Here is a 14,005-nt window from a genome sequence, read left to right as displayed (position 1 = left end):
TCATGTTGCTGTGCACAAATATATTCAAGACAAAGCGTACCTGCCCCACCTATTCACCAAACTTTTTTCTAAACTATAAACATCCATTCTCCTATGCATATACAAGTGTATGATTTGCTCCTTTGTTGTCAACTACAGTAAGTCTGCTTTTAGGCCTCTTCTTCCACAGGAACTTAGCGACCTATAGCCTTGACATATAGCCGTTGTCAGCCACTGATCAGGAGCTGGTACTAAATCCAAAATGTTACAGTTTGCCAAACACAGCGGAAACTCAAAGAGGAACCTAAATTAGAAGCCTTACAAGTTCTTCAGTTGAGGTGTTGGTAAATCTGCAGGTGACGGCTCGTTAAGTTTCCATAGTAAAAAAGGCCTATCTGCTGTACAGAATTCTTCCCCACACCACTCTAACATCCAATAATGTTCAGAAGACGTCCAGCCCTAACCATGCTGATGCATAACACACACACACACACACACACACACACACACACACACACACACACACACACACACACACACACACACACACACACACACACACACACACACACACACACACACACACACCTCGCTCTCTACTGCATATTCAGTCAATGGTGTACTCTTTCTCCATGTCTCCCCAGCTTCTTGGTCACGCCTGCTGTGTCCTTCCAGAAGAAACCAATCAGCTACAGCCTTCTCATCAATCCCAGCAGCCTCTTCTCCATCTCAACAGAGACTGGTGAAATCAGCCTGACCCGCCCCATTGACTACGAGAGCGACCAGCATCGCTACTTGCTGCTGGTGCGAGCCAGCGAGGGCCTGGAGAGCATGAGCAGTGCAGCGGAGGTTTGTGCGCTTGTGTTTGTGCGTGCGTGCGTGCGTGCGTGCGTGCGTGCGTGCGTGCGTGTGTGTGAATTCAAAAGTCACACTTTCACTGTCAAATTCAATGACATGACAGTCTTCAAACCTCAAAGATTGTTGACATTACAGTGCTGTCTCGTCAAGTCTTGCACAGTCTGCACAGCACACTGTAAACAATATCTGACAAGTCCTCAAATGAATAAGTGGAATAAGATGGTGTCCGGTCCTTTTACTTGTTCCTCATGTAGCCCAGCTGACTTTGATCTGCTGCATTTCAAGCTTTTGTCACACACTTCTTTGACATAATTGCAGACTCAGTGCAGTGGAAGTTGGCTGGATGACAGCTGTTGAACTGCGGTGAGCAGTGGTGACTATGATATATCCTGCAGACAGTAAAGTAACAACACATGGTCATTAAATCCCAGTCTGCTCTGAAACGACCTTGGATGCTGTTAGATTTTAATTTGATTGATCTACAGTGTCGGTATGGATGTAAATAGCTGTAAATGTTGCAGTTAGAATGATAATTTGTTTCTAGGGCCTCCTGATTGGTCTCTTTATTGTTTAATGGAAGGCATTTTGAACATGTCAATGCTACATGTGTTGTTATTGGATGCCTTTAACCCGCATTGATTGTAAAAGTGTCAAAGAGAACTCTAGGTGCCCTGTTAAGTGTAGAGTTTTCTCTTCAGTCAAACCCAAATAGACCTGTCTGTCTGGAACAACTGCGTTGGAATACCCAATGACTTCCTTATGTTGTCAGGAAGTGAGAGAACAGCGGTTGACCGCTGCAGGCGTCGATGCATCTGGTCTGGTTTCCATCATTACTCTGGCCTGAGGCTAAACCATGTCCTGCTGAACCGATCTGTCCTGAACTGCTCCACTCTGGGCCCCTGTGGACTACAGAACAACTGACAGACGGAGAGAAAAGAGAGAGAGAAAGAAAAGAGAGAGAGAGAGAGAGAGAGAGAGAGAGAAGTGGGGGAGTGAAAAGAGGATTAATAGATTTAATAGTGAGAAAATGGAAAGAATCAAAGGAAAAAAAGAAATTGGCAGGGAGTTGGTCTGTGCCCTTGTCTGCCCACACTCCTGCTCTGGCTGACCGGCCTCCTCAGCCCCATGCTTGCCCTCTGGAGTCTGGGTAGCTTTTTGAACATCCTCACATAGAGTCCCATCAGCGCTGAAAAGCCGGCACCTTCTTGACTCTGTAACCCTCCTGCCCTCACAGCCGCCTCTCTAGCTGTGCAGTGAAACGGCATCAGATAGAAACTACGCTGTGCGTGTTGAACGCTGAGCAAGCTGCCTGCGATGAACGGATACTTGTTTTTGTTTTTATTTTGATTCCAATTCCATTCTTGAAAGAAGCGGTTTTGCATTAATAAATGAGTGATATTGTCTCAAAGAGATTTACATGGCGCTATACTAGAAAAAAACTATTTTTAGTTCTCTGAATTGTGTCTTCAACATTTTACTCGCCAATACTGAGTGTTCTGTGTCAGTAGTGGAAAAATTGTGTTGGTGTAGGCTAATGCTGTCTACTGGGTGAACCTTTTACAAAAGCTTGGTGCTTTATATTAGCTTGAATGCCCCTATATGTGCTCCTGAACCCAACTACCGTATCAATCATTACATCACATAGAAACAATTGAGAGGGTAATGGAGGGCTAAATGGCTACAGCAAATTGTGAGTGGTTATAGTGCATGGAGTCGGTGACAGGGCAACATACACACTACACAGTCAACTGTTTTAATATCCACACTAGTAACATCCCTACTGTTTAACAACCATCTGCAAAGGAACTTATTTAGATGTTTTCTTGGTCAACCTACCTGTTGAACACAGTAAAGTGCTCAGATTGTTACAAAAACAATATTCATTCTAAATAGTCAGAACCAACAAATTGCGCAAAACCTGCATTCAAATTAAACACACACCTGCCAATGTCTGCCAATAAATAAACAGTTGATGTTTCAGAAACTTTTTATACTTAAGGTTTGTATTATGATATTTCAGAGCACATCTTCTGCCTCCACACGACTCTCAACATGGTGATGGTTATATTTTCACAATATAAAAAATGGTAAAAAACTGTTAAAACAAATTACAAAAAAAATACATCCAGAAATTGAATAATAAATTACCTTTTAGTCTTTTACTGGATGCATTTTTATAATGAAAAGTGTAGTTTCCTCAACTGGAAACAAAAACTAGTAGTGTTTATGAGAACAAAAAAATCAAGGTGGAAATGGTGTTCACTCGATGTGTGACAGATAAAACGGTTAAACGTTTTCAATCTTTTCTCTGGATTTATAAATGAATAATCCATGTAGTAGCACATTTATAATTTAAATATTCAAAGATTCAAGGGTAATTTATGGTCAAAGGGATGCATTACAAAAATGCAGTTGTAGCTGAATTTCAGAAAAACATGACAAACAAAACAAGAAAACTGTAGTGCATTCCTGTGGTGCATTTTTTTTTAATTTGCATCAGGAGGAATGTAAATATGGCCCTCTTGTTAAACTTTTTACATTAAGCTTTGTATCCTGTGCCTTTTTAAAATGTCCTTTTGGAAAGATATAAAGGAACACATCAGTTCTATAAACTATATAACCAGGCCTATGAGATGGAAACCTTTCTCCCTCGAGCTCTGTTTTCTGTATTTTCTCTTTTTGATACTTATAGATTTTGAAGATGAACTTGCCCGGATGAGGGTATGACTCCATTTTCAACTTTTAGAGTGTGAGACAAAGACTAAAGACTGTGGCTCGTGACTGACTTCAGGCATTTTGTATCAAGACACTATATTTATTGTTTCTGTGTTGCCTAGTGTCTAGGTCTAGAGGATTAAATCAGTCGGCTGCATGAATTCCCAGACCTGCTCGGGTCTACTCTGGTCCTTTTTCCCACTCCAACAAAAACATGCACTGAGCTCGTATCAGTTTCATTCTATTTCGGGTCAAACAAACCGCAGAAAAAAAAATACTAACCCATCATAACTCAGGGATGAGGGTTATCATACAGTGTCGATCACAGCCTCAACAAATGCATATCGTTCTCCTGGTATCTGCCCTCTTGCAGGCTCATCTTACATAAGACCCGCCCTCTGGAGAATAGCAACCAATCCAAAGATGACAACCTGTGACCATGCCTAACTGGCATTTTGGTTGTGTGCACTGTGTTTTGATTTTAGCAAGAATGCAGCTGTCTGAGACTGCTTACATCTAAGACACTTCCTGTCTATCCAATAACTGTAACTGACAGCTCCCACTTCTTATTTTTAGTTTGTCCATAAATATGCATCAGAATTGCTTCCTTTTTGTAGATCATGTTGATCATTGGAGCCAGCATTTGAAGCATTCTATTTTCCCCTAGTCCTTGTATTAAAGTTTACTATAGCATTAATACTAGTAGGGGACTGTTGAAATAATGCACCGGCTTCGATTTGTGAAGCTGCCATTTTTTTTTCTGCTCTTCAGAAATTCTGTCTCCGTCTACCAAAATAGGTGGTGTATTTGTGTTGACTGGAGTCACTGAGCATGACTTTAATTTGCAGGTAGTTTCCAAGTTTCTCCCTCCAGGAGTGATAGCTCATTGGCGCCATTAGTTACCTAACCAGCCTGAGACCTGCCTGCAGCTGCCCTCTGTGTGTGTGTGCGTGTGTGTGTGTGAGTGTGAGTGTGTGAGTGAGTGAGTGAGTGTGCATGTGTTTGAGCTCATCTTGCTTTATTACCCCTCTCTTCTCATTCAATCTTGCTTTTCCTCAGCCTCGTACACACATGTACCCTCAGTTCATATGTCTGGTCGAAACCTTAGCCATTTCCTATCACAGGCACACAGGCGCTCTGCCACACACACACACACACACACACACACACACACACACACACACACACACACACACACACACACACACACACACACACACACACACACACACACACACACACACACACACAAAGGTAAACAAAGATTAACAGTCACTGGCAAACATGAAATCACCTCAGGGAGTTGACATGGTCAGATTTTATTTTGCTGTCCATTGCTTCCAAGCTGATCTTTGCTGAAGGATTAACTGATATTACAGAACTTCATTTTACCTACCAGGATTTAATACCAGTGGTATTTGCACGCCACTCACAACATGTGTGTTTGTGTGTGTGTTTTTGTATTAGAGAGTGATGTGTAGTGTTTTTGTCCATAGTGCTGTGTGGATATGGAAGAGAAGAAGTGGGGCTGCGGTTCAGAGAGGCTCTCCATTCGGCCCCTGTCTTTATATTTATTCCCCCTGAATGCTGCAAGCAGGCAGTCAACGTCTGCCAGAAGATGCCGTGTTTGCCTTCATGCCCCCTAATGAACTGAACAGCATTACAGTGTACACACACACACACACACACACACACACACACACACACACACACACACACACACACACACACACACACACACACACACACACACACACACACACACCCCTACATGCTCACACCATACAAATGCAACTCTGCACACTGATCCACTCTCATTTGTTAGCTCAGGGCTTCTGAACAATTGCAAAAGATTGCATTCTTCTGCTGACCTGGCGAAGTGGCCGACTCTGCAGAAGCCCCCCCGCTGAGGAGGGGGTAAATAAACCGCAGGGATCAGGGTCAGGGCACGCCTTTGGAGCTGGTCGGGATGAGGCTTCCTTTTGGCTAGGGATAGGGTTAATTTGGGTTACTGGCAGATGAAAAAACGACTCCGGACCCAAAGAAAACCAATTCCGGATGGTGCCTGAAGTTGTAATCCCAGATTTAAAAATTTTCATAACACCAACCCGGTGTGACTTTTAATCTCCTGCATTTCCACTTGTGATTGCCTGGGCGGCTTTAGCATGTAGAGACAGTAACGGCGTTACTGGGACATGTATGAGAGGACTAATGCAGGAACTCTACACTCGTTTTAAGTGTAGTAGGATATGATATATTGTTTATGTTGAGTAAAATCTGTCCATAACACATGACATCTATTGCACTTCTGTCCATCCTGGGAGAGAGGTCTCTCCTCTGTTGCTCTCCCTGAGGTTTCTTCTCTTTTTTTGCTCCCTGTTAAAGGGTTTTTGAGGGGAGTTTTTCCTTATCGGATGTGAGGGTCCAAGCCCTGAGGATTTGTGATATTGGGCTATCCAAATTAAATTGAATTGAATTCAAATGCTCCAGATGTAATCCCAACGCAGTTTCACTCAGGTATATGGTAGAAACCTGACTTATGCCGTGTTCACACCAAAAGCGAAGCAAATTTTCCGCGCATTTAATTTACATGTAAAGAGCTCGAGCCGAAAGTCGCCCCATTCGCGTCATTCGCGCGAGTTGAAATATTTATTTTGCGTGACGCTGTGTTGCGGAAGCCAATCAGCGTTGAGATTCTCCTACTGTCATTCTGTCATGTAAGCAAAGTCCAGCACCAATCGATCCGAGCTCCGTTCAGAAAATGTGTGTTCTTTCGGCGTCCCTTTTTGTACATTTATTGCAATTAAATCACAGTAAAATAGTTTATTTGAATCGGTTCATACAGCTGTAGTAAACCAGCCAACGTGTGGCTTGCTGGATTCAGTGAATACGGCTCGATGAAATCCACAGAGCGCCACCGGATGATGTTATGAACCCAGACAAGACGGCGTTTAGTTTCCCGGGATATCTGGGACTGCCACAACAAGTATAAAGCAGATATAGTAGTTATTTCTTGCATGGTTGAGGGAGGAAATAAATAGCTGAGTTGACAACGGTTTCCATGGAGATAAGCCCCTCACCCTCTCCAGCTAGTCTAGCACGAATGAAGCGAATAAACACAAATGGACGCGTCGCGAATATTCGCTTCGCTTTTGGAGTGAACACGGCATTAGAGTTCTTTTGCTCAACTTTCAATATTTCTATCTTGTCAGAAGAGTCCTTGAAGCATTTCAATTACTTTGTAATCTTGTGGAATAATATGCTGACGGATTTATTTTTACCTTTTTTAAGATCTTCATGCTGTATTGGTGCATTGTACATGTGACAGGAATTGGTGTGTTTGAATGCCACCTTTAAGAGAAAAGTCTTAGGTGTGATGGTTGGACTTTGTCATTCACTCTCCTCCTCCCGTCATTGACAACCTTCCTGTCTCTCTCCCTCTTTCGATCTCCTCCTCTCCCCTCCTCAACCTCTCTCTCAGGTGCGAGTTGTTATTGTCGATGAAAACGACTGCGTTCCCGAGTTCCTGCAGTCCATTTACAGCAAGGATGGCGTTCCGGAGACTGTGACAACAGCCACATCCCTGCTGCAAGGTGAGACGACGGGGGACAATCTCAGAAAGATTGTGTTCCATCCATATACTCCCACCTGTTCGTCCTGAACATCAGTGATAAGGTCATTTTCTTGACCTTATCTTGCACTAAGAATTCACAATCCATTTCTCATTGTTTTTCTATTGTACATACTTGCTAGGGGAATTGGAGATGCACTTTACTGTTTTCTTTGTGTTCTCAAACAATCATAAACAAAAGACCTAAAGGAAGATGCTTTAGTGCTATTTTGCTATTTAACTTCACTAATTAAAAACTCCCACGCAATGTTCTGTATTGTTGTTAAAAATATTTAAACACACTTGATAAACACAATATAATGAATTAATCATAAAAGTACTGAAGGGGGAATGCTGCAGTGCTGTGTCTGTTTCTTTTTCCAGTCTGGGTTTAATGACTTTCCAAGTTGCTCACAAGGCTTTCACAAGTTTTATTTTCTCCATGTCCATATGAGATGGTTGTAAAATTCTAGACTTCATCAAAAAACACAACATATTATACTTCATGAATGCCTGGAAGTAAAGCCAAACCAGGTGCAGCTCAGTGGGCTCAGTGTGTGCCTGCATGGGGTCTGTGTTATGGAAATGTTTGAGAAGCCCCGCTGTAGAGGCTTTTAGAACCGAGTACGAGTGGCTGAGCTTTTTTTAACATGCATGTGTTTGACTGGTGGGGAAACTGAGGAGGTACTTGTCAGCACCAGCAGCCGTGAAATCACCAGCTCTTCCATCACTGCAGCTGCTCTGGCCTCTTCTTCCCATTAACAACCCCATTTCCACACGGTCATCGCTTAAGTTTCATGTTAGGTGGGGAAATGGAAATGGTAACCGTTGTGGGTGTGACTTGTCCCAATTTGATCTGTCACAGCGTGGCTTAACACTGGGAAGACCTCTCTTTCAGGTTCTGACTGACTGCCAACAAAACTTACGGCAAAACATGTCACACTCCTCTATCCCTCTACACGCTGCATAAAGAATACACATTATGTTTGAAATACATTTTATATCTTACAAAAGTGCAATTATTGATCCAAATTGCGTGACGAACAAAGAAACATCCCCACTTTAAAGCAGCTCCACCACATTCTGTTTACAGCTCAAAACAAAGTGGGGCTTCAAATTCAATAAACAGGTTTACTTACTGTTGGCTTAAAATGGAAACACCAACAGGGCTGCAAATGAGTATTGACAAGAAAGAAAATGCAGGAAAATAAAACGCAGCATGCACTATGTAAATTATTAATGACTGCTGTTATGACACAGCATTGAAAGTGCTCATTAACTTGCGCTGCAGGCGGAAAACTTTTGGATCGGGTTCACGTTACAAAGCATTGTTGAGGAACTATGTTTTTGTGTCGTCCGTGCGGCGCATTCTCATGAACATTGTAGCTCAGGAACGCCTGGAGGGAATTTCTTCAAATATGGTAAAAACTTCCACTGGGACTCTAGGATGAACTGATTAGAAAATGTTGTTGGTGAATGTTAAAGGTCATTGTGACCTCACAAAACACATTTTTGGGCTGAAATGCCAGTTTTCATATGCTAATTATGACCATTTCACACAAATGTTTGAAAGAATACAATGATGAGGTGATATTTTGGACAGACACTGATGTAAACTGCAAATTGACTAGCTGGCAGAGGCGGTAATTCTAGTAACACGTGTGCTGTGTTCTCACTGTAATGCATTGCAATCATTGTAATCATTCTCATCACTGTCATTATCACCCTTAGTTAAATTGCCTATTTGATAAAGGGCAAATGAGTCACATACACACAGTTTACAGACACACAGTGTCACATTGAGTCACAGCACAGCTGTGACCTGTAAAATCAATGTATCCTGTGAAAATAGTTATGTTGTCTTTGCAGCTGAAATCACACATAGCGAAGAGAGTTTAGTTGAATAAAACTGAATGAAGTTTTGCAAATTAAACATAAAAATAAGGTATTTTTTTAATCAATTTAGTGGCATTTTTAGAAATTCTCAAAATTTGTAAGACTTTTATTTTTAAGATTTTCAGACACGATTGTATGGACTGCAACCACTCGGCTACCGATGCTCGCCCTACAAGATTGTTTTTTTGCTTACCTATAACTCGGCAAAAGCAGCTGTTGCCACAAAAGATGCTAATATGCGTTGCTTGTAGTCCCATTAAAGGAATTTGGTCATAAACCAATCCATTGGACTTATTGGTACTTTGACCTGGTAAAGCAATAGATGAAAAGTCAGGGGATCACCAACGTTTTTAAAATTCATCCTATCTTCATACAAAATTTGAATGGCCATCCATCCAAATAGTTAGATTATGGGCTATACGCTACAGACATTGCGTCACCAACTGTTCTCTCACATATAATTCATTCATATGCACACTTACAAAGAGAGGGAGGGAGGTAGAGAGACAACCTGGTTATTTTTACGAGTATCAGTTGTCCTCGCCCTTCGATCAGTCAGTCAGTAAGAGGAACAGATATCAATCACATGTACAGCTGCTAGAAAAAAAAAATCCCTCTTTGCATGTTGTATCAGAATAAAAAAACCTGCTAGCGATAAATCTTTACAGTTGGAGCATCCCCTCGGTCCTCGGGTTAAGCCACGTTCCCGTACATCAAAAAGGCGGTGAGAGGGGAAAACGAAGATCAACACGAGATTTTAAACTTTCCTCAAAGTAGTGGGCATGACTGACTGCACTTTGCTTTTGTCTAAAGGGTGATGAGGACTATACTATTTTTACTAGAACCAAAGAGCCAACAAATGTGCAATAATCCCGTTAAATCAATTACAGCAATAGCACGTACAAATATCTTTTCTCATATGTCGGCCTAAAAACATCTCAGTAAATAGATAGACAATGTATAAAATAAAAGACCTGTCTTTGCTGATCTGTCTATCGATCTATTTCTCAGCATTTCAGGAACCAGGACAAAGTTATTCGTCGAATGCTAAATGAATGATGTTGGGCCAGTTAAAGTTATTTCATGTGCTATTTGGGATTTTTTGGGTCATGTATATTTAAAAAGAGCAAAGCTTTTGACAGGTGCGTAGGAGAATACCAAGCGTGGACAATATAGAACAAAGGAAATCCTGCACACTGTCTTCTTCACCTGCATATAGATATATTTAGTTACAACGTTTCGGTACACAGCCCTTAAGTAGCCTTATGAAGTAGGTACCGAAACGTTGTAACTAAATATATTTATATGCAAGTGAAGGAGACGGGATGATGTATATACAAAAAAAACCGATGCATTCGATGACTGATTCAGATGATGATTCCCATGGCAACCGTCGAAGCTCCAAATCATTCGGTTCAGCCTTGCTGAATTGTCATTATGGTACACCAGATCAAATGATAGAAATGCTTGGATGGTCATGGTAGCTGAGTGGTTACAGAGCAAACAGTCAACGTCCCAGGTTCGATCCTTTGTTGCATGTAACTCTCTCTCTCTCATTTCTGTCATCTGTCAAATGCGAGTGAGTGAGGGAGAAAGTTAATGAGTGAGTAAGGAAACGAGGTGTTTGGTGTAGGAGGCACAGCAGGCCCTCAGCTTGCTGCCATCAACAGGTGCACTAAGGGAGGCGAGAAGCGCCACGCTGCTGCTGTGTGTGTGTGTGTGTGTGTGTGTGTGTGTGTGTGTGTGTGTGTGTGTGTGTGTGTGTGTGTGTGTGTGTGTGTGTGTGTGTGTGTGTGTGTGTGTGTGTGTGTGCGTGTGCGCATGTGTGTTGGGTGAGGGTTGTCTGTAAGTTTGTGAGTATCTTTGCTAACTAAAAATGTCATTGTTTCCTGAACCATCTGTTTATTATGATTTCTGAAACAGTATTTTTTCTAGAACCTTTTAAAGAGTTTCCAATATTGTCATTTGAACATAGGCAATAGGCTTGTATGCTTTGTAAGGTGGGAAATGGCTCACACATTGTGCGCCTTGGCCAAACACTCTTTGTTTTTTTTGTTTTTTTACATTTACACAATGAAGTATAATAAATGCTTGAATGCATGTTACACTGAAAGGGATTACTTCTACAGGATCTAGTTCTGAGCCCACCTGAAGCTGAGCAGCCCAGCCGCCTGAAATAAAAACATGTTTTTTTCTTTCCCCTTACTTCATTAAACAGGTTAAAAGGCACCATATTAAATTAAATGAGGGAGAAATGGCCATCCAGCATCATTTTGCTAAATCATGTGATAGTAATCCCATAATCACTTCCATCATGAGAGTGAACAAATGTATACTTCGCCAAGCCGGATAAAAGATCTGCAGAGTGCCAAGAAAGCCAATTATGTTGCTTTCCATGGAGATCCGGGTCTCCTGCAGTTTCCATCTTCAGTACAAAATCATTATATTTCAGACGGACATGTAGTGATGCCAGCACAACAATGCTGATTCAAGGTTACAGAGGGACCTGCTGATGAATACATGCTCAAACGGTGCTCTGAAGAGCACAAATCTCTACTTAGTAAATTAGATATTGACTCATGTGTGACATGTGTTTGGCTGCAGCATAGGATAGGAGGACGAGCAGTAAAAAAGCGCCGCAGTCCATTTTCTACCCATCGTAGCTGGATGAGAGGTTATTCATCACTTTACAGCAGCAAAACGGCTGCGTTTCAGTTGTAATTCAGAAAAATGTCAGTCCTTGTAACCACGACACTGGTGCAAGGTAAACACGCGTAAATTCACTTTATCCAGCTTGCAAATCTGACCATAAATCTAAATAACAGACTTTACAAACACCATCATTTGTAAAAATATAAAAGTGTGGCCGAGTCTGGACACAAATTGGCATTTCCACACCAGATTTGATGCAGTTTCAGTTGTATATTGCAATTTCTTCCCTGCTAAAAAGAAGGCATTGTGACATAATAGATATAGAGAAGCTACTTTTGCAGCTGTAAACCAAAGCTTAAGGCAATTTAAAGATAAAACAATACATTACAATGTTGTTGTTTTCCTCCTGTCTTTTGGGGAGATTTCAGTTTATCAACTAGCAGCTGACAACCGTTTGTCTGAATAATATAGTTTTAAGGATTTAGTGGCATACTCTTAGCTTTCTCACCCCTCCTTTTGTGCTGTTTGCATCTTTTCAGAATTCTATGGATTTTCTTAATCATCCAGTGTGGTTGTGAGATACTGTAGGTACCATTCTTAGCACTAATACATTCTGTAATGTGGGTAAACTGCACACAGTATGCTCATACTTACCAGCCAGACAATGATGTGATGGTTTATACCGATAAAGGCCGACAGAGGGAAAGAAACTAAAGGTCCAGTGTTGATGATAAGCCCTTTTCGTTTCCAATGCTGCTTACTGAGATGTAGTTTGGTTCAGAACATGCATTGTTGGCTTTCGTTTTGGTCCGTTTCGTTTTCCTAGTGTTGCTTATTACAAACAAACCAAAAGCTGTAAGCATGAGGCCATTTGGACTAAGAGGTAACTCATTCTTTGTTCAGTTTTCTGATGACTGTAGTCCTGCATCATCAGCTCTACATGGACAAACATTTTAAAGACAGATCTCAAACTATGTTACATGTAAATCATCCCTGTGTTTTGTTTTTTTCTTGATTTGTCACCTCTGCAATATTCTCAGCCTGCATTTGAAAGGTTTTCAATTAGTAATAATGGAATGTGCCTCTCTGTTTCAGTTTGACTTAATGGTTTAGGGCACTTTGATCTTGCAGCTTTATGGGGGAAGATGTATTTTGGAAAATATAATTGATTGTAGTTTAATTTGATGGTTGTTCAGGATGATGAAAGACTGGAGGCCACAGTTAATAAAAACATTGTATTTAATACAACAACGCTTGCAAAATCAAATAATCTGTTGTATTCCAATTATAATTGGACTCGTACTGACATAATGGAATAAAACAAACTATGTGGATGGAGTTTATAATGCACCTTTAATAAACTGAGATATCTTCGATTTGTGTTGACATTTTGTTCAAATATTAATTAGAAGTGTGTTAAGAGTTTCTCCGATGCTTTATGGCAATGACGAGGTACAGTTTGTGAGCTAAAGCAGATAACAATGTTGTGTTAACGTGTTCATGTGCCTGTATTAATTCATGTGTAGGGTGTTTGTTTTTGTGTGTGTGTATGGCCACGGGCAAAATGCAATGTAAGGTGAATTGGAGAATTGAGAGTTTGATGGCAAAATGACTTGTTAGCGGAAAATATGCTTATTCAAATCCCTGGTGGATCTTTTCAGTTTTAGCAAGGCAATCAATTTGTGGCCGCGCAAGTCCGGGCTCCATGGATTCCCAATGTGTAATGTAGAAACAGAAATGTTGCAAAATGACAGTCCTTTCAATGCATGCTGTGCAAATAACACTCTTTTTGTGTGAACCGAACATTTAAGTCAGTGGGGGCCTTGCTTCCTATTCAGTCTTCACTTTGGTCACATAGCATGAGAAGTGATTAGATATCCTGTATAATGTTAAGTTCCTTTGCTCATATACAAAATACAAGAAAAAAACTTGTCACTAGTTTATTAATAGAATAAATTGTACTTAATGGTTTAATTCAGCTAATATTTTCTCTTTCAACATGACTTAGATCAGTATGCTTTACTTGCATAATGTGTAAGTTTGTTGCAAGTATATTCAATGTCATTTCATTTTTCTAAAGAAACCCAAGTGGGACAGTAAATGGAAGGTGAAAACCAAAACATAGTTATGCAGTATTGATCCTGTGTACAGTTCTGTGTGAAACAAAGCCGTTGAAATCATGTTGAAATGCAGTCTCTTTTTTTCCACACGCCAAGCTTACCATATCAATACAATTTTCGCTTAATATGTTCCAACAACAAACTTCAGCTTTGCAAAAAAAACCTCTACAGGGTA

The 14,005-nt window shown here is 40.9% G+C and overlaps 1 protein-coding gene across 1 annotated transcript in view; it reads left to right on the top strand.

Annotated features, from left to right (window-relative positions):
* si:ch211-186j3.6 (neural-cadherin) overlaps positions 1–14,005 on the top strand; it is a 238,052-nt gene that overhangs the window by 21,966 nt on the left and 202,081 nt on the right. Inside the window, 2 exon segments of the mRNA XM_054614523.1 lie at positions 624–828; positions 7,034–7,145. Coding sequence (XP_054470498.1) covers positions 624–828; positions 7,034–7,145 — 317 coding nt within the window.

The sequence above is a fragment of the Anoplopoma fimbria genome, chromosome 2 (genome assembly GCF_027596085.1).
Source record: "Anoplopoma fimbria isolate UVic2021 breed Golden Eagle Sablefish chromosome 2, Afim_UVic_2022, whole genome shotgun sequence".
Lineage (NCBI taxonomy): Eukaryota > Metazoa > Chordata > Actinopteri > Perciformes > Anoplopomatidae > Anoplopoma > Anoplopoma fimbria.
The sequence above is the reverse complement of the archived record's forward strand: the minus strand, read 5'-3'. Positions and strand labels throughout refer to the sequence as shown.